Source organism: Varanus komodoensis, unplaced genomic scaffold, assembly GCF_004798865.1.
Source record: "Varanus komodoensis strain SLA01 unplaced genomic scaffold, ASM479886v1 scaffold20_1, whole genome shotgun sequence".
NCBI lineage: Eukaryota > Metazoa > Chordata > Lepidosauria > Squamata > Varanidae > Varanus > Varanus komodoensis.
In genome coordinates, this window is record NW_025335587.1 from 2693034 (window position 1) to 2715538 (window position 22505).

The 22505-nt window shown below is 40.6% G+C and overlaps 1 protein-coding gene across 2 annotated transcripts in view; it reads right to left on the reverse strand.

Moving 5' to 3' along the window:
* FAF1 (Fas associated factor 1) overlaps window positions 1-22505 on the reverse strand; it is a 238966-nt gene that overhangs the window by 120324 nt on the left and 96137 nt on the right. For both annotated transcript variants that reach the window (XM_044429854.1, XM_044429853.1), the window contains exon 8: window positions 5445-5531. In XM_044429854.1, coding sequence (XP_044285789.1) covers window positions 5445-5531 — 87 coding nt within the window. The remainder of the gene's footprint in view (window positions 1-5444; window positions 5532-22505) is intronic.

The window sequence follows — 22505 nt, forward strand, 5'->3', positions numbered from 1 at the left end:
AGATTAGAAAGGAAACAGTTACCTTACCTCTGAATGGTTCTCAGAATGTTTCCCATGTATATCCATATTTGTGAGCTGCACATTTGCACCACCAAATGTGGGACAGCAGAAGACATTCAAAACCTCCATGAAGTAACTAGAATGGCCATTGGTCAAGCCATTGCAATTTCCATATTTGAACGTGCACGAAGGCTAGAAGAGTATTATTACCCAAGAAGATCTTCCAAAAGAAAAATGACCAAATGGAAATGACAGCAAATTAATTTTTCATTTGCTAACTGGGGCTTCTTCTGGGTGATGTGGATGCTGTCTGACAATCTGGGAGAGAGTGTTCTGTTAGACAGGCTGAAACTGTGCTCACATGATCACAGATGGAAGAAATAAGTCATAGGGGCTTATTTCCCTCATTGCATGTACCAAGGGGATTTGCATAATCACCCTTACCAGCATGGTCTGCCATGTCATATAAACCTGGTGATGATGGCCTGTTGCCATGATTAACAAACCACCTAGAAGCCATGGACTGTTGTAGAGCTCTGGGGTGCTGCACCAGCAAGAGTAAATTATGCAAGTCCTCCCAGCACATGCAGCAGAAGAAATGAGTTACCATGGATTCTTTCTTCCTCTTTGATAATGCAAGCAGTCCCATTCTTTCATTTCCAAGTGGAGCTTTCTTATATTCATGCTGAAAGGCAATGATCAAAACACATATAATATAAACACTTTTTGGAGCTAAGCAAGTATAGATCAGGCTGGTGTTCAGATGGTAGGCTGGCATAAGCTTGGTTATTTTGGACTTCAACTCTTGTCAACCAAAATAGCACGGCCAATGGTCCAATGGACAGAAAGTGTGGAAGTTAAAGTTCAGATCAGGGAAAGTTAGTCAAGCAGGAACCTGTGGATTTCACTTTAAGTTCCACCTTAGAAGAAAGGAAGGGCAAAATTTATTTTATGTATTCAATAAATAAATAAATTACCCTCCTATCTCTGAAGGCAGCAGGACTTCACACATGTAATTTTTATAAATGAACAACAGACAAAATAAAGTATTTCTACACATGGAACATAGCTAAACTATGAAATTTGTTTCACAAGATGTGGTGCTGATGGGCACCAACTCTGATGGTTTTAAGAGGGGACTAAACAAATCCATGGGAAATAAGAATATCAATGACTACTAGTCATTATTGCCATATACAGCATTCAGAATCAGACACAGCATGCCTCTGAATACCTATTGGTGAAAAATGACATCAACAGAGGGCTATTGCCCTTGCTGATTTCCCCTGGGCGCCTGGTTGGTCACTGTGGGAAACAGGATGCTAGACTAGATAGGCTTTTGATCTAATTCAGCAGGGCTCTTTTAGTGTTCTTGTCCTAGCAGAGTGAATAACTTCAAAGAGAAGGATCTTAAGCGAATAAATTGTAGAGTAACCAAAGAGTAAGGAAGGATAGATATTATAAAATTTGTTAAAATTACACAGTTTTATATAAGCTTTGTTTCAAAAGTGAAAGGGGGGGGGGGCTTTTGCCATATTTTATTCATTTACTCCCTTTATGATTTCTTCTGACAGCAGGTAAATATGTGATGAACCCAGAATCTTCAACACCTGTAGATTGAACATTCAAATGTATTGAATAGCTTATAAAGTGGCAATTATGTAAGCAGTTATCATGGAGACATTAATGTAAAGGTTGTTTAACTAGAGTATTCTCCAAATATACACAAAGCAATATGTTTGCCCTGATCTAGAAAACTGCAGGAACAGAAGAAGCCTGCAGACATACTATTCTACCTATGGATACAGATTGCTCCAACATGTGCACAAGGCCACAGGGAAATTTCTATGGGCTATGAACTGTATAGTTCCAAATATTATTTGCAACTATACAAAGTTGAACTCTTGAAGCAAATCTACATCTGGAACCCAAGCTCTGAATAATGACTGTAATCACTGAATCTCCTATCTCCTATTCATCAAACCATTTATTATACATGTAAAACAAGCATTAGCCAAGTTCCAGAGTTCTTTCATATATGTAGGCACAGGCATATGCCATGTACAACATGGAAATAGCTTGATGACAACAAAAACATACTGAATATGACTGAAGTCAAATGGCATGTGAAAAGCTGAACTGAATCCTGTTTGCCTATGTAATATCAGTTCCAGAAATCTACATTTCAGTCCAGTCTTTAGCCACTTCTGAATTAAAATCCTAAGGTGTGATAGAAGATCCTGTTGTAATTATGGGGTGCGTCACAAAATATCCTATGAATCAGCCCCAGGATGTACAAAAGCCTTCAGCTGACTGCTGCGGGCTCTGACAGTGTTCAGCAACAGCACCTCTGCTACAAACTGCTTATTCTCCTCTTGGCAGTCCTTGTCCTCTTTAGGAAGCAGAGAGAAGGAAAAGGAAGTTACTGCCAAAAGAAATCCAACACTGGCAATGATAGCAAATAGGCAGGTGATTGCAGTGATGTCATCATCAGCCTCATAACTACCACAGCCAGTTGGAGACTTCTGCACGCACGCGCGCGTGCACAAACACACACACACACACACTGATTCACAGCCTCATGTCTAGAAATGGAGCGGAAAACGAAACTAATTGGTCTTCTAAGCAACATACACAAGGCATAAAATTCTATTCCTTATCCAACAGAGCAGCATGTAAAAAGGAAGACAGCATGTATCAGTTTCTCCATAAACATTATTATATGCATCTTTGAAAAATGATTAAGTTTAGCACAGCAACTTCCCCTTGCACTATATAAGACCATTTCACTATATAAGACCATTTCATAAACAGAAATATAAAAATGCTCAGCCAAGGAATCACTTCATTTTCAGTCAAACATAAAATAAAAACATTCCAGAAACAGACAGGAGCAAAAGATAAAGTACACACAGACCCTACAATTTGTGGTCTTTTATGGAAGCCTAAATTAATGTGTGTATTTTCAACCATAAAAGTAAAAATAAAATTCCTTTTAATTTTTAAAAATCCAAGAAAACTACAATGGATTTTCTGTGAAGTTCACTAATATATTCATTTAAATTTTTAAAAACTGCTAAGACAACTTACCCACAATATCTCAGCTATTGATTTCCCACCCACCTCAAGCTTCTCTTTCTAATTTATAAGATCATGTTGACTGTCAAAAAGATGGAGTATGGCAAATGGAATCTTTTAATCCTCAAGGAGGTATTATTTCAGGACAGATAACAGAGAGTAGCTCATCTAAAAACTGAAGTAAGAAATGGAAATTATGCTTTCTGTTTGTATTTTAATTAGATGAAGCAATTATAAATTCCCAGTGCTAGCATTATTCATGCTCTGTAGAAACAGAAAAAATGTCATTTTAAAAGTGTAAAATGACATCTTAGCAAACTTGCAAGCTCCTCTTTTCTCACAGTTAAACTGACACAGCATGAAAACATTCCCCCACTGATAGTTTTAGATAACATTTTCTTTGTGTAAGTGTGCAAAGAAGGGATGATTTGAAAGAGTTATTGACATCTCATACAGTATCCCCTACTTCGTTAGACTTAAAACTACAAGGAAAGAACATGCCATCACTCTAAAAGGAGGTGCATTAACACTGTTAAAAGGCTTAGGTGCATTTTTGGTAACGCAGAAGACTGAAGCTGATCAGGTCCATAGGTGACACAATTACATAAGAATCTAATTACTGGGAGTATATTTAGTTGCTCTATTTGCAAAGAAACAGATTAAGGAGAAATACACTGAAAAAAATAACCTTCTGTGGTATTACAAAGTATTTCTTGTGCTGCATGAAATGTAAAGTATTTTAGCTGGGTTCTTTTTAATTCTTTCATTATTAGAAGTTACACTGCTGTTCTTGGGTAGTAACACTGAGACCGCTTTTTGTCAAAAATTTTGCTTATTACCAAGAAGAGAGGTATAGGAAAAAAATATATAGTTTGACACTGATACTGGAAAGTGGCACAAAGATTGACTTTATGAGCAAATTACCTAAAAGGAAAAGGAAAGGAAAGGATTCAGACTGTTGCTGCTAACATTAAATCTTCATAAATATTAAGTTGGAGGCTCTAATTTCAGATAGAAATTAATTATATTTTTGGGAGTAACACGTTCAGAAGTGTTTACACAGCTGACAGGTCTCAGCTGCAGTAGTTCCAAGCCGGGAGCTTTCTGGATTCATCTGCTTCAAAAGCAGATGACTTAACAATCACCAGTTTGATTAGATTTGAAAAGAAATGAAAGAAAGAACATATCACCTGCAACATTGTCACTTGTTAAAGCAGAGTTTTAAACAGATTCTTGTATTTTATCCATGGTGGACATCCTATCCTACAGGAAGGTTTTTCCCTTTTTGACTAACTGGCTGTTTTCCAAACAGCTGCTGGCATTTGGATTAGAAATCATGGGTTCTCAAATCCGTTCTGGCCTAACCTCAACTAGCAACCGATGACAGCAAACCAATATATTTCAGAGGTTGCAATTAACCTTGTCTGTGTTTGTTTTTATCTATAGCTTCAACGCTACTTTCAACATAAGGACTAGTTACTTCCCCTAAATTTGACAGTATGGCACAACTCTGCTAAATGTGCTGCTATGAACAAAAATTCTTTGCTCTTGAAATCTATAACATGGAGAAAATAACACACTGCAGAAAAACATCTCAAGCTTTTCAGAAGGTACAATGTGATTATAATTTTTGAATGATGGCCCTAATCCAGGCAGGATTTTCAAAGTGGATCATCAGCACACACACACACATATATAACACATATAGCAAAGCTTTTTCATTTTACTTCTGTAACCAAGGAATGGGAGCTTTCCTCTGTCCTATTTCCTTCCCATCACATGGATTAATGGACTACAGAAATACTACTCATGATTACTTGGAAATAAGTTTCACTTAAAACTCCCCCAAATTGCAGCCTTAAATATTTCATGTAGTACTTAATCATGCGCTCAAATGTTCTTTGAATAAATTTGTCCCTCCTGAATGGGGAATAAAGTCATAGTACTATGTGATCCCACTGTCAACTCCAAAAGTTACTAAACAACAGTCCAACCGTACCTGGAACCTATGTTTTCAGTAATTAAATGACAAAACAAGTAAGCTATTATTTTCCACTAGACAAAGGCTGAAGCTGAACTCGCTGCAGCTTTTTCTCCTGCTTGTTTTATTGGTATATTTGAACTCAGGAGCTACATATTTTGAGGCACAGCCAATTTTGGGGCCCTCCATCAAATTCACTGCTCTGATGTACATATAGTTATTTCAACTGACCAATACTAAACATGTTATTAAATAAATGCATTTTGTGTTTATTTAGTACTTGTCAAAATGAGTATAATAATAGCTTTCAATCAAGATTGATAGCAAAGCCATACATACATGCTAGAAAAACAAGACAGTGTTTATAGGCAACTCTGGGACTTACTGAGTCATCTGTAGCAGTAGCAGGCCAGCCTTCCCACAACTGATGACGAACAGGGATACTAGTCAGGTCATAAACGTTTCGCTTAACCTGCAAAACAACCAAAAATGGTTTAATATATATGACTCTTATTACTATGTATTATTTATAGTCATTCAAAATGTGCAAATGATCATTTCATTTAAGCTCAAAATAACTCTGTTAAGCTAAATATACTACAGTTGTTACTATGCACTGTTTATTAGTTACTATGTTTCTTCTATTCAGTCATTTTAAATGTGCAACTTATTTTAATTCAGAACAAGTATGGTCATCAATTCAGATGCTACTGTTTTATGTAAGTGGAACTAAGACTGATCAAAACAAATTATCATACTGGAAACTAGAATTCAAACATTATGTTTATTTATTGTAAGCCGTCATGGGACAATTGGATTGTATAGGATGGGATAAAAATGTTCTACATAAATAAATATTCTAAATAAATAAAATACTCTATAGCCAAGTCAAATGCTACACCAACAAGAACTACTTAAGTATTTTGGAAGATGCAATGACTGGCCTTAAAATTGTTCATTTCAAGATGGTTACTTCAGAACCTGAATTGGGAGTAAAGGAGGGGTAAGCACTTCTTCACTGAAGTTCCAAGGCCCAGTGGCTCGTAAGAACCAGTCCATCTCTGGTTGTGGGGGAGACCCAGTTAAACAGACTGGGCCAGAGAAAATGGGATGTAACATATTAAACCCCATCATCTGACACTAATTCAAAAAGGTAGGCAAACTTTTTGGCTTCTGGTGTTCCAACTACCTGTTTTATAAACAATAGGAAGCTCCTTGAGGGTGGAGCTAACTCCATTTGGTTGAAAAGAGCAGGTTTCAGTTTGGAATTATCTCTTACCCTAATTAGCTGGCTCCCTAATTTAATGGATTTTTCCCTAATCATTTCTTTTGCATAACAAAACCAGCCTAGCTGGTCAGCTTTAACTCCCTAAAGGCTATAGTTAGAAACATTTTGTCTAGATTGGTTTTGAAGATAAAATGGGGAATGGGGAAGAATCCCACTCTGGACAGTTTTGGATACAAAGTGCCTAATGTAAGCAGAAAGTGCTGGGGTTTATGCAAAGCATCCCCCAATTTTCACTGTTTCACACCTCCCACTACAATTTCCCATCATATCACACATTTTCAAAGAATTCTCCAACTCTCAAGGGCAGCTTGTGAGGTGAAACAGGAGATGCAATGGGACTGAGAGGCTGGGAAAGCCACATTTCAGGCCTGGAATTCTGCTTGGATTTCCCAACAATAGGCATTATAGTCATTGCTAAGTATTTCATGTTCTGAAGTTAGTATCATTTTAGAAAGCATCCTTTCATCACCATTTTTACTACCAACTTGGTCCCAAGAGGCCATATAATAAGACAACATAAGACAAGTAGGATAATCCTGAACAGAAAACAGAAACTAAAATAAAGGTTTTGTACCTTCAATTAAACTGTTTAATTGGGAAGGAAAATTTGTATACATTCTTTTTTCAAATCATTCACCCACCACCCCCAAAAAAGGTACTCTAGAATTTAAAATAAGGGTGGGAGATTTTCACATCTTGCCCAAGAACCAGATTTCCTCAATCTGCTGAAGACCTCAAAGTAGCAATAGGCAACATGTGAACCAAACAGCACAGTCAGCTCACACTCAGTTTCAGATGATAATCCACAAGGAACTGCACTTCCCATAGGCATCAAATTGCATATCCAAATTTCACTCAGGGACTGTTATGCCATTTGAATATGGTGACTGTGAGTTATGTGAAAATTAAACAGCCTAGAACAAACCATACATTATGAAAGGGTTGCTTAACACACACTGACTGAGTTCACATAACAATTCCCGGATAGAGGTTGCCTATTCAAAATGGAGGCTGCAAGCACACAGCTGTGAAATACCTGAAGAAACCAGTAGCACTTTCAGCAGGGAACAGTTTTTCTATTTTGCTATTGCTCAAAAGGGTATCATAACATTCAGTAGAATAGCCTCAGGCAATGATACAGAGTACAGGTTTGTTGAGGAGATTAACTTCCATGCAGGGAGAAAAGTTTAAGCCTGTTCTTGTGGGGAAAAATGTGATTGGGTTGTTCTGTTGAAGTCAAAGATACTGTTTGGACTGCTCAAGGTATTAATCATGAGTAAGTTGGCACTATTTGCTCTGAAAGGGCCTCATTTAATGCAATGAGGGATACAAAGCTTGCTTGCTAACTCAGTTTAGACCAACATTGGGGTGAAGCTGAAATGGCCACTGGCATTGTGGTTAGTTGGAGGACTGGGATCCTGCTCTCATCTTCCTGATGAATGAATTTGGTATACACAGCGAAAGATGTCATCCATTCATGCACTAAAAAGCCCTTCACCCCATTGAATGAAAGAACCTCAATCAAGCCACAGTTCACAATTCAACATATTTGCTGCAATAGGCTAACATGCTACCCTCATGGAAGTTATTGTATTTTAGTAACCACCTTGTACTATGTACACTCTCTAAATATGCTCCAAGGCAACAAGAAAGATGAAATAAGTTAAGTGCAGTTTCCATGTTTCCCATTTTTCCAAACTTCATTTTTCCATTCTGTTTTTAGATCAGTTTGAGGCATTTAATTCATATTTTTGCGCACATTGCTCCTAATATACAGCCTGGATTACTGCAATGCGCTCTACATGGGACTGCCCTTGAAAATGGTCCAGATACTGCAACAGGTACAGAATAATGCTGCCAGGCTGCTGACGGGGACTGGCCGTTACTCTCACATAACGCCGGTCCTCCACCAGCTCCACTGGCTTCCAGTTGAAGTCCAGTCCCAATTCAAGGTGCTAGCTTTGACCTATAAAGCCCTAAACGGCTTGGGACCAGGATACCTGAAGGAACGTCTCCTTCTTTATATGCCCTCACGCCCCTTAAGATCTATGGGAGAAGCCCTACTCCGGGAACCCTCTCTAAGAGAGGTAAAAAGGTCATCAACTCAGAGTTGGCCTTCTCTGCTGTGGCGCCCAGACTCTGGAATGTACTCCCCAGAGAGGTACGCCTGGCGCCAAGTACATACAAATCTGTATGCAGTTTCCTCTTATACCTTTTATATGCTCCTGAAAATACACATTTTATGTGCACTAATATCCGCATTTCTGTATACATTTTTGCTTAGAAGAACTACATCACAAAATTTTGAGAAGAAAAAATAGAAGAGAAAGTGACAGACTTGAGCTTATAAGAGCTGAGCAGGACTGTCAAGGACATGATCTTTTGCATTCACTCATAGGGTCACCTTAAGTTGGAGACAATGTTGATGGCATATAACAACAGCAGTTAGTATATTAATTCAGGAAGTGTGCATTTAGTTAAGTCCATATCAGCGTGAATGAAATGATATCCCATTTCCAGCAGATATTTCTATGATGTAAAAAGTTGGAGTGAAAAGGTTACTGTATACCTCCCCTGGCATGTGCACATAGCAGATGTGCAGGTACCCTAATATATGCACACAGGATGAAAATATATGTACTTTACAGTCCCAAGGTCTCAGCTTGGCTGTCTAGGGACATACAACCTAGTTATAATCATACATGATCTGATTTGAATTTCACATATAGGATATTTGTATTCCACACCAGTAGACAAGAGAGGATCCACCTATGAATAGTCATTTCTGGGTAGGAAAATACTATAATATTATCTAGAGATTTCAAAATCATTCTTGATGAGTCTAGAAATAAGTCATGATGCCAACAGAGCTTTGGCTAATGGGAACTATTGAAATGTAATAAATACATAAAATGTCCTTCTAGGATCTCAGAGTCCTTTCATCACAGAAATAAACCTTATTTCAATAACTTTAAAAGATTCTACAGTTTCAAAATCAAACGTGTTATCTATCTCATGTTATATACTAAACCAGCTTCATGAGGTAAATAAAGTAAAAATTCTCCCTGACCCCCAGCAAAGGCCTGTGAAATAAAAATAACTAAAATCTGTACTTGGATTCCTTACATTCTTTTCTAATTCCAAAGTACAACACAACAGCATTATGAAATAAACAGTATTCTCCTTCTTCCATTCACTGATCTGTAACTGCACTGATTTCAATAACATTCCTTTGCTATTCTAAGCCTGAAAGGCATGCTCCGGTTATAGTGTTATGTTGGTATAAAGCACAATGCCAGACTGATGTGCTGAACAAAAGTGATCAAAGTTCGACTAACGTTAGCCAACGCACAAGTATTCTGCCTCATTATTCAGCTAGAATGACATCTGTTGAGCAACTCGTTGCAGAATACACTAGTTGTTAGAGACAGGCCTCAGCTTGGGGGAGGTGTGTAAAATGTACGAGGGTGATGTTTGGTTAAACAAACTGCTGAGGCTATATTGAAAAATGGGTTCTGAAAAGAGGCCAATGTCAGTCCTCTCTAACCACAGTCACTACTGAAAGAAATAAAGAAAGGAAAGAAAGAAGGATAGATGGATGGAGCTCTCCCTGTAAAGCAATGAATGATCTTTTTAAAAATCTGCCATTTTAAAAATGTACTTATACACAGTACAAGCAATTGGAACATTTTACACAGAATGAAAAATGTTAGCTGAGCCTGGAGGTTCAGTGAGACCTGATGTGCATTGGCCAAAACAGCAAGAAACTATAGATCATGTTTGATCATCTTTGTACAAACATATTGGCTGGGTTCACACAACACACATACAATCCATACTAGGGTTAAAAACAGGTTGAGTGTGGGTTGTCATTGTTGAACTGTAGACTATAGCTGAAGTACGGGTTTGCTTCAACCCAGCTGCACTAACAAATTATACTTTGTTAACCGCGAAGAAGCCAAAGTTCACAACCCAACAACAAATCATATGTTCTCTTTGGCAGCTGATAGTGCTTAACTGTTAAGCCTTAACATGGTTTGTTAATGCAGTTGGTTCACAAAACACAACAATCCGTGCTTCACCAATCAGAAGCAGTGTTAGAACTAGCAGGGTTACTGAGTCCTCTGTAGACAGAAGGAGCCAGTGATGTTGAAAATGCATGTGCAAGTAAATGAGTTCTCCTCCTTTTTCCATGTGCATTAAAGAAATAAGGCTTGGTTCCACAAACGGAGAACAGTGTCTGAAGCACAACTGTCCAGTTTATATACTACAGAACTCAGCAAACTGTAACACGTACTACTGAGCTGGCTCATATCACTCCAATCCAGATGAAGATGATGATGATGATAAACCTGTAGTGATTACCTACTTGTTTCCGGGCCTATTAATAGTGGAGATACTTGCCTGTAAAATTCTAAATGGAAAAACAGCCAAATTCTTGTTCCTGTTCTCATACTAGCTTGCCTATGCTTAGTATTTCATGCCAAGGCCCTACTCATTCCAAGTGTCTTCCTTATTAAGAGGTGTGCTAAGCACTGAAAAATGAAAACTTTTTCTGGGACAGCACCCCTGCTTCAAAATGACTTCTTCAAGTCTGGCGTCTAACTCACAATATTTTCAGTCTCAGGCCAAGACAACTAAGCATTTTAATTTAAATAATTTCTGTACTTGTTATGACTTTTTGGGTATGAATTTTATTGTACTTTTCTACATTTTAAAGTAGTATACTGTTCTATTTTTAAAGTAGTATGCCGCTCTTCTATTGTATATTGTTCTATGATGAACACAGATATAGCAATTATAAAGCATCTGATTACCTACAAATTTCCCTGAGTTAGGAAATTTTTCTACAGTATTTCAGTTTTGGAAATACGTATAAAAATAGTCAATCTAAATAAATCATTCAATGACCAGAAGCTTTGTAGAAAACTGCAAATATTAGGTGAAGGAATTTTCTAGAATAATGCCAGCTACCTGCTTGTTAGGATAGGCAGGCAGAATGTAGGAAAAGACAGGAACAAAATATTCAAGTCCCTTAATATCTTCTTCCTTCAATTGAGAACAAGATCAAGCTGATAGTTAGACAACTTTATGTAGTTTGGAGATAGGGCATTATTTTAAGATTATCATCAATGAAATAACAGGATTTAAACTGCAATGTATAACTGGATGGCATCTTTCAAATATCACACGCCCTGCCCCTGAAGACTTGTTGTTTAAGGGCATTTGCGGCAGCATTGGAAAACAAACAGATCAATACAACAGACAAATGGAGTGGTGAGGGGTCATTTATGTAGGATTGTATTACAGAACACGTGGGTTCTAGGGATTCTATTTAGAAGAGAGAGAGAAACCATGAGATTGTGAGTACTTATAATACTGTTTTAGTCAGGTTAGGCAAGATATTGTCTACAGCTGCAAACCTTAACTCATTTACATGTTGAACACAATGAATAAATATCCTTAGGGGTATACTGTGAAGATGAAAAAGACAATACAAAAATGCAAGACAGAATGAAGAAATAAAGTTGCTGCTAGACTTTATTTTTCCATTTTTAAAGGGTAAGCATTTTGGGTCTTATTTGCAACATGAGACTAAATTCATTTTTAATTCCTTCTGTTTGAAAATATTTACTCTGAATTATCTTATCTGTCTCTACCCTCCTGCTTTTCTTGCCCCTTTCCCCCAGCAGTTATTCTCCTCTTTCCATTAGTCTTTCTCCTTTTAAAAAGGTCCTTTTTAAAAAGCTGTTTCTGATGCCACTTGGGTCAGGGTGCAAAGCAATTAGGGGTCAAAAGTCACCATCCAAAGATCAATAGGAAGCAGAAAGTAAGAGAAGTTGACTCAGAAGGAAGTGTCAAAAGATAAATTTCAGCGTGTTGTCTGTTGGCATTCAGCTTTCCTGTTTGCAGACAGAGGTTTTTGTCCTTGTTTTTGGTTCCTTTCTTCCTTGCTTTATGTAGCTTTTCAAACATTGAATTGGTGGAGAAGCTTAAACTGATGCAAAACACAGGAGGCTAAGGAGTCAGATCATATAATGCATTTACTGTGCCAGTTACACATGTTTGCCAGTTTAAGGTATTGGCGCTTACCTTTACAGCTCTGAATGATTTGGGATCAAGTTATCTAAGAACCATCTTCATCTATATCAGATTGCCTGCATGTTGAGATCAGTAGCTGAAGTCTTATTTGTGTCCCTGTCTCTGATGCCAGTTGCACTGATGGACCCAAGGACAAGACCCTTCTCAGTTGTGGCCCCATATTTATGGAACACTGTTACAAAAGAGGTATGTAAGGCTCCATCATTACAAGCCTTTAAATGAACTCTAAAGACCTACTTGTTTACTATGGCTTTCAGTGTTTGTTTGTTTGAGCAGGAGTATCGTATATATGATGTAGGTTTAGCTGTAATTATTCGATCTTATTTTTACTGAGTAATATGCTATTCTCTTTCAGTGATATTGATGTTTCTTACTAGCAATTAAGCATTGTTATTATTGTGTTTTATGGTTTTATAAATTTATTGTGTTTCTATATAAAAGAATGCATATGTTGGAGGCTGCCTTTGGAGGATTTGCAACTAAAAGGCAGCCTACAATATTTCAGATAAATATAAATTTGTCCAGTGCTCAGAATTTGTTATTAGAGTCTCATTACATTTGTCATTACACTTATGATACAAAGAATAAACTATGATTATTTAACAATTTTACAATTTTCTAGGCTGCCTTCCTTCACCCATAGATATGGGCCCAAAAGCAATACAAAAACATAAAAGCTACATATCAACAGCATCATAAACTAATAGCTATAAAATGGAGGACAATTAATGTTCAGTTTTCTTTTTCAAAAGGAATAGCTAAAATGGAAAACTATTCCAGGGCCTTAACTCCTGCACGGTCTACTTTTACATGACAACTAGCCAGCAGTGTAATACCAAAGTGTGTTTGGTAAAATTCCCCAACCGTCCTCATTAATTAAAACTGAGCTTCATTGTGATGAAGCTTTCAAGAAAACTCATTGCATCTTCTTACACTGTCTCCACATGGTGGAGTGGGAGAAAGGATAATTATGTGTTGTTGTTTTAAATAATTTTTATGAACAAATATACAGAGGTTAAAATGAGAAGTATTTTACCTATTTATTTAAAAGAACTAGAAGCTTCCCTTTAGATGAATTTTTTGCAGAGCAGTGTACAATAGATGTATACCAGCAGAGAAACAAGGATACAGACTGACAAGCTGAAATGGAAGAGAATAGATGCTACAAAATCCATAAGTATCAGAAAGGAAAGAAACAGAAAGGAAAAATGTACTGGGAGCAGCAAAGTGAACAGATGCTGGCCTCAGTCAATATATGACTGAAGCCCTCCCAAGGCCATATACAACAATAGAAGCCACATAATAAAAGTCGATATTTTAACAACTGCTGTAGTATTAAAAAGAACAGCAGCAGCAAATATTCTAAAAAAACAAAAACAAAAATCAGCATAAAAACAAAAATGTGCAGCACTCAACTGCAGCTACAACTCAGTCCAGTAAAAGATAACCGGGGTAGACCAGTGTTAAAATAGCAAGTTCCAAAAAGCCTGCAATGGTGAGGGCTGACAGACCCCTGGCAGCAATTTATTCAACTTATAGGGCCTTTTCCATAATTGACAGGGCTTTCTAGTGTGAAATTAATTGATGGGTATAAAGGCAATGTATCAGACCTTGCCACAGACTGTGTGCCTTTCTGGTACAAGACAACATAGGATGTGAGCAAAATTGAATATGCTCCTATACGCTTTCTAAATAAGCTTTCTAAATTTCCTATAAAGCAAAGCAGGACAGATAATACAACCATGTTATCTACTATGATCTTCTCAAAAGGTAACTAGATAACCAAAGCCAATTTTCTTTGAAACATGTCAAACAGAAGCAATCATATAAAAGTTTGAAATGTTTGTTTGTTTGTTTAAAGCTTTTCTAACCCATCTACCACTAGGATCTTGGGATGGCTTACAATAAAATTGAGTAGAATAAAACAAAACACCACAAAGTCCTAAAGTCAGTTTCGAATGGAACACAAGAGGAATTCAAACATTGTGAATTCCTATAAAAATAAATTATCTATATGTCATGACTAATGTTCAGCTTGGAAGATATTTTTCCACTGTATTTCAGACTTTTCCAAATGCTGTAATACAGTTCTCAGTAGTTCAACTGCATCAAAATACAGGAAATCATACCCTGCCACTAGCAACAAAAAGAAGCTTCTTTAAAGTATACAGTTTAATTCCTCTCAGGTAAATTTCTAAAGAACAAATGCATTACATGGATATCATACAACACATGCTCCATATAAGAGTCACAGCTTGACATTCAGCAGCTTAATACACTTAATTCATGGCATTAGTTACATTATTAATTACATATATTAATAATTTTGCATTAATTACATTCAATAAAAATGTCCCATCTCAAGGGAAAGTATCCAGCATGCCTTGATCCTAAATATGACTAATATCTAATGCGGTCCCAGTGCTAGTACTAATGATTTCATTATAGCATAAATCAACAGTTGTGCAACTAGCAGTTTCTAGCAGAATAGGAAAAAGTGATGATTTGCCTTTGGAATTTGGTAACACAGTGACCAAAAAGGAGTTACTTTTTCTGAATTTTGTTGGTAAATCAACACTTTTTTCATTGTACTAGCAAGTGCCAGTTACTTTGCATAAGTGCTGGTTTCTGTTACTACATCTTTAGTGGACACCACTGAATACTATTTTATGTAGCTTGTCTCTACAGAAGATCTCATGGATCTACCTAGTTCAGAATCTTATCTCACACAGTAGCCAAATGCCCACAAGCAGGTCATGAAAGATATACTCCTTTCTCGATTCCTGTACACCCAAAGTGAGATGACATATTGTTAATAGAGATAAAAACCACAGTTTGTTGTCTATAATAATCTTAAATTTTCTACAGTGATCACAATAATTTAGTAGGTACAACAAAATGAATATCTAGGACAAAAATGAAAACAAATGATACAAATCTTAATGTTGAGTGTAAGATGAACATGCTTGGAGGCTCTTAGTTGTTTATCATGCATTTGGGTGGGCCAGATACTTTGGCACATTTGGTGACATTTTCCAGCTTGATAAACTAGTGTATTCCTTTGTCCATGTGTCTATTTGGCTGCAGTACTAGTAACACAAGAGTTGTTGGATATTCTGAATCCCTGGGGCTGGGAAGTGAAAAGAATGTTACCCCCCCCCCTTTTTTTTAAGAAAAAGAATATAAACCTCTGCTCTAATAGATGTGGAAGATTTTCAGCAACATCTGCACAAAAACACTGAGCAGCAAGGACACTGCACTGATCTCAGCAATGTTGCATTACCATAACATAAAAATGATTGTACACAGTGCAAACAGCATACTGTTTATAGATACTGTTATAGACACTGTTGCTTACACAAAAATATGTTCCCATGCTTTATTGGTAGACATGGTTATATGTTAGCAAAAACATTTCAAGAAAGGATTGCTAGAAATACTTTAATTAGAACCCTAAGTATCACAGAGTAATTAAACATTATTATGGCTTTACTATTCAGTTTAGAGGAGAGCCCTCAAATAAGCAATCTAGTCAGAGTATAAAATCAATTTCTAGACAAACAACTTTTGAGGAATCAGGCTGGCCCAAGAACTTTGCTGCCTCCTCTCCTCACCATTTGGGTCACACTGTAAGCTAGGCAGCATAAAATTATCATATTAAATTATCAATAAAGGATTTTATTTTCCTTTTAGCTTCAAGTAAAAGCTGGTTGCTTACCTGTAACTGTTGTTCTTCAAGTGGTAATGTGTGCATTCACACATACGGGTTCTGTTGTCGGGAAGATTGTACAACTGAGAGTTTTTGGGGGGAGATCCTCCCCCAACCTCAGCATCAGTATATGGCAGAGGTTCCTATCCATCCCTTTAGTTCACTCAAAATCAATATTGTGGCTTCAGGATCAAGGGAGGATCCAATAGCCTGACCTCAATAGTGGTCCAAAGCAATCTTTGTGTAGTAAGTAAAAATGACAATATATGAGACAAAAAGGGGCATGATGGTGGGTCGTATGAATGCACAGATGACCACTTGAAAAACAACAGTTACCGCTAAGAAACCTGCCTTTCTTCTGTCTCTGTGCATCACACACATGTGCAATTAGCAATGTTACCTTCTGGAGGTGGGTTGGTGGCACTACTAGAGATCAAAAAGAGGACTACTCTCCCAAAGACTGCTTTGACATGGACATTGAGTCTGTTATGCTTCACAAAGAGTAGACCAGGTGGCTGCTCTGCAAAGGTCTGCTAGAGGAATTCTGGCACAAAGACCAGTAGAAGTTGCTCAAATAGCCTGAGTCCAATTAGAGTTTCTTGACTAGATATGCCCAAGTAAAGTGAGTCTTTAAAGGTCCTGGGATTTGTAGACTGGCAAGCTCTTAAGCCAGGAAGATTGTCCACACCACCCAAACTGGTGGGAAGAGACAGAGAGCCCTTATTCTTGCCACTGGTGCAGATTTAAAGCTTCTGAAAACACAAAAATATGTTGTAAAACAGCAAAACTCTGGTCTTCTACATACATCCAGTGTTTGTAGAGTCAACTCTATAGAGTTTGGTGGGGAAGCAAAACTTGCTGTAAAACAATGACAAGATGATATAACCTTAGGAAGGAAAGAAGGGTCCAGGTGCAGCACCACTTTGTCTTTATGGAAGACAAGGTATGGAAGATCCACCCTAAGAGCACATATCACACTAGAGCAGTGGGCTGAAGTGATCGCTACCAGGAAAGCAAACTTCCACAACAGCAGGTGTAGACTGATTTTCACCAAGGGTTTGAACAGTTTCCTTGTAAGAGCTTGTTGGAGATGCTCCAATTCTGTATTAAACAATGAGTTGGTGAAGCAACATTCTTGTGTCACCAAAGAAACAGCTTTTTCCTGTCAGTGGAATGAGCTGTCCAAAAAGCTGCTGCTGGTACCTACTTTGTATTCTTTTCGGGTAAGGAATTGGTCCCTGTTGGCACACCAATTCCAGATCAGAATGGCTAAATAAGGAATAGATTAGGTGCATTCCTGTTTGTTGATACAGAAGACCACTGCAGGATTGTCTGTGGTGATCTATACATAGTGACAAGAGAGAATGCTTGAAAAGCCATGACAGCTTTCTTCAATGAATGCATTTCCAGATTATTTATAGGCTTGCAGGCTTTGAACTTGTTCCAATTCTTTTGGATCTTCAGAACTGCATAGTGAGTGTGAATGCTGAACAGAGAGAATGGAGCTCCCTGGGCAAGAATGAAGTAGTGCATCCACCAATTGAGAATCAGCTGGATGGATCTGGGGATCTGGAGGCTAGTTCATCAAGGATCATCCATAAAACTACATGTATGGACAACCCATAGCTAGATAGGATGCATCCAGAACCTGCAGACACTACTGAAATAGTTGCTGCTGTGAGACTGAGGAGTCATTGGATATGAAAGGAAGTGATGATAGAGCTCCTACACAGTCTGTTGGCCATCTTGATCAAGACTGACAATCTGGTTTCTGGGAGAAACACCTTTGCTGGAGGTGGGGTGGACCATTCTGAGCACCTGTCCCAGTCTGAGAGGAAAGAACAACAGTGGGGTCCATTGTGGCTCCAATGGTCTCAGGTTAGGCAGTGTCCAGACAGCACAATCCCAAGACACCAGAATGAGGATGAACTGATGTTTATGGTGGTGTGCACCTGGCCTTGACCCTTTATACATTTCAACACCAGATTAAACCCTTTTTTTTATTTTCCTGACATTTTAATTGCTGAATAGAAGATTCTGATTTTATACTGATTTTATTCAAATGATGCTTGGCTGCTGACGATCAGTTCTTACTATGCCGTGCATCATTCTTATTATTACTCATTGCTTAATTCATGCATTTTACTTGAATTTTTATGATTATTGTCAATATGTTATAGTCTTATGTTTTATGTGATTTTAAATAACTCTAAACTGTTCTAAGAGAGTTTACTATAGAACAGTATGTAAAAATTTAAATATTCAATAACTTAAATAAATAATTTTTCCGACACCAAAGTAGCCAAGATTGGTTCAAAGGATTGAACTCCAGAGCATCGAACACCAGTGGTTCCACCATGGCTTCTGCCAATTTAGCTGCCTAAACATTTTTAGCCAACTTCTTGGACTGGGAGGATTTCAAAGGGCATCCTGGTATGGGCAGCATAGTCTGACCCAATCAAAACAGGCAGGCACTGAGGTGCAGTTGGAACCACCAAGGTGGATAGGCATTCTTCTCCATCGGTATGGAAAAGTCCACCACTTGTATTGCCTTGCTCCACAGATCCACCCTTAGGCAGTCTGCCCTGTTTCCACAGGCCTGTTTTGTAAAGGCCTGACAATGAGAGCAGGAGCCAACGACATGATCCACTTCCAGGCAAAATAGGCAGAAGGAATGTCTATTGGTCGGAGGAGGCTTGCTCCCACAGTAGACACAAAGGCAGGTTGCTTACCTGTAACTGTCATTCTTTGAGTGGTCACCCGTGCATTCACACCTATGGGCTTGCAGCGGAGCGCAAGGCCTTGATCGGATTAAATTTCCAAAGCTCAGCATCATGGAATGGGCAGGAGCCCAACCCTCCCCCTGTGCAGGTAGCATAAAGTGGGGGGGGGGGGGAGAGACACCCAGCTGCCTACAGTCCACACTGTCCTGGGGTGTGAGGGATCTGAGGAACCTATGAAGGATACAGTGGTAACCGCGCTCTGCCCCAGCCCATTCAGGCCCTCCTGTAGCCCCACTGAATGATTTATAGGACCCAGGGATTGGAGGTGATAGCCTCCCAGGCTGGAAGGAACTGTGCTAGGTGCTTTGTGAAGCAGGTGGGGGGGGGCAGGGGGGGCTGCCTGGACAAGGGTGTCAGTGCCTGTGCCTGGCATCCTGACACTTTGCCGGGAGCTTCTGAAGGGACTGGGAGTCCCATCTCTTGCTGTCAGGTGGCACTCTGGGACACATGGAGTGGTCAGGGAAGGGATGGTGATTGGGGGCCACTGGGGTTCCATGCCATCTCCTTTGCATGGAGCTCTGCCCAAATCCCATGCGTTTGGCAGTGGTACGTGCTTTATTGAGGGAATCCATATTCCCATCCATCTGGGCATTGAAGAGGCCTTTGCCATTGAATAGGAGGTCCTCAATGCGGGCCTGGGTTTCAGGTGGCAGGGAGCTGGAGTGTAGCCAGGCATGACAGCGGATGGGTACCACCCCCATCATGGCCTTGCTGGTGTAGTTGATGTGATGTTGAGCTGCCTCTAGCTGGAACTTCAAGAGGCCCTTCGCCTAGGTGTGAATGAGGCGAACTGCATCCCAGAGGTGGTCAAAGAGCTGATCTACCATGGCACCCACAGGATCTACCATGGCATCTTCTCCCACAGGAAGAGTTGGTATCTGTCCATGGTGGCCTCATAGTTGGAGATCCTGAAGCACAGGAGGCGGCTGCATAGATTTTCTTAGCCATAGTGTCTAGGCAGCACCCTTCCCTATCCACTGGAGTGGACTGATCCCTCGGGGAGGGGGGTGCCCTGTATGGACTCCACTATGATGGAATTGGGCTTGGGGTGCTGGAGGAGCAGAGGGAAGGCCTTGATGGTCACCCTATAAGAAGACTCAGCCCTGCGTGAGGTGGCCGGGGGCCCTGCAGGAGCTTTCCAGGACTGCTTTGCCATGCAGAGCAGCACAGGCAGGGCAGGGATGGACACGGGGTGCTATCCCCTGAGGCCTGGGCATTGTAGCACGTGTCAGCCTTGGGCTCAGGTGGTTGGATGGTTTCAATACCAAGGTCCTCAGCCATGCGGAGAACCAAGTCTGCGAAGCCCGCCCCCCCTTGGCAGGACAGAAAGAAAAGTCCTGCTCTAAAACCTGACCATCTGGAGAGTGGATGGAGACCGCAGTGGCGGGGGAACATCCTGAGTCTGGGGATTGGCTCTGACCTGAGTCCCAAGAAGGCGAACGCTGGTATCTGCTGTTCCTGTTTGATGATCCCAGTGTAAGGCAGGCATGTATTTCCATGGAATGGCAGTGAGGCTGTGGGAGCAGCAGTGCAGGTAAGCTGCCTAGAAAAGGCCTCGTCACTGGTAGACAGGCCCTTGCTGGGCCAGCGACGTCGGTGGGAGAGGAGCTTGTCCCTTGGGATGGCGATGTGGCTTGGCTCCCTGCAAGGGCAGGCGCGGCAACGGCGGCAACCAGGGTCCGTAGTGTGGAGGTCCCTGCTGCGGGCTCATGGCTTCCAGGACGGCCCCTCCTGGTCCCATGTGGTGCCGGTGCGATCTCGGTGGCGCCCATGCATGCACGTGTGCGCTGTGGGCTTGGGCAGGAAGGCGGGAAAGCAGCAGCGGGGCTGGCAATACTCATAGAGAGCAGAATCATCGTCGGAGGAAGAGGTAGGGCTTCGGATGCACTGTTCACAGCACAGTCTGTGTCTTGGGTTAAGGTTAGGGTTAGGGCGTGGGTAGCATGGTCCTCTGACGAGGCTGAGTCATATTCGGCCAGGCATGGTCTCCTCATGCACGGAGTCGATGGAAGTGAGCTGGAGTGCGGGGTGTGATGACGAAGACCCCACTCCCGACTCTGAAAGGGGGCCTGCAGCGTGTAGACCGGGCTCGCAGTGAGGTGGTGCCACCTGCAGGCCAAGCGGGTGGAGGAGGGGATGGCAGCCTCCACTGCTGAAGCAGCTGCCGGGCTGTGCACCAGTGAAATGCCGGGTGCAGGAACGCTCCCAGCTGCCGTCGTGCCTGGGAAGTCCAGGACCGGAACCGCAGGGGTCTCATTCAATCAGGCCCCAGAGGCTTCAGTTGCTGGAGCGGCGGGGGGTGTCTTTTGTGGCATGGCGCTGTTTTCTCCTCGTGGGAGCAGTGGCGCCGGACAGGCCCTCTGCCAGGGAGGCCACCCATTTCCTAGCCCTGTGGGGCTTGGATGTGCCCTTGGCAGGAGGGTTGTCGCCCCCAGAGGGGTGGACAGTGGTGAGGGCCCTCTGACATAGGGCCTGCTGAAGGCAGGTGGTCCTCTGCCAGCGCGTTTTTTAAAGGCCTGGCAATGAGGGAAGGTCTCCACAATGTGCCCTTTGCCAAGGCAGAGGAGGCACTTGGAGTGCCCATCATTAGCGGGCATTCATGCCGGAGGTGCAACGACGAGAGGAAGAGTCGGACATGTGGCTTGAGTGGGAGTGCAAGTGGCAGAGGCAAGAGGAGCCCACAGGTTTGTTAAGGAGGGAGAGAGAGCGGGCTTCTCTATCTAAACGAGAAACGAGATGAGCGGAGAAGAGAGGGGAGAGAGAAAGAGACAAAAAGGTGAACCAGCTGAACTTTGCAAATGGGGATCCGATCTGAAGCAACTCGAAGCGTGGTTGAACGGAACTGAGGGACTGGGAGGGAGACCTCCCCTGCACAAGGGAGAGTTGGGCTCCTGCCCACTCCATGACGCCAAGCTTTGGAAATTTAATCCTATCGAGGCCTCGCGCTCTGCGGCAAGCCCATAGGTGTGACAGCATGGAGACCATGAAGAAGAATTATGGAAAGACTTCATGAATACCACTGGTCAGTTAGAGTAGGAAAAAACAGTTGGAAAAAGAATGGGATTAAGTTAAACTCCAAGAGAAGATTAGGAATGGGGGTGGGGGAGAACAGGTAAATAGGCTAAGAATGAGAAATATGAGAAAATTCAGTTCTGAATAAGAAATAGTTATTAGAAGAAGTCAAGAGAAAAGGGTTAAGAATGACTAGGAACTGCTAATTTACAAAGGAAAGAACTTCTTAAGGCACCACAATGGTGGTCGAAAAAGAACTGTGGGAATGTGCAGAAAGCTCTCCTAAATACCAATGCTGATGATGGGAGATGGGTTCCCACCAAAACTCTCTCAGCTGAAGAATCATCCTAATAAAAGGTCCCACGCAGGCACAAAGCCTATATATGTGATGCACATAGACCATGAAGAACTTAATTGCTGGGTATGCTGATTATTTATTTTATTCTTTGGCCAGGGTGACTTAAATTATACTGTTTTATATTGTGTTTATTTATTTATGATTGTCAGCCACCCCGAGGCTCCAGCGAATGGGGAGGCATAGAAGTTCTCTAA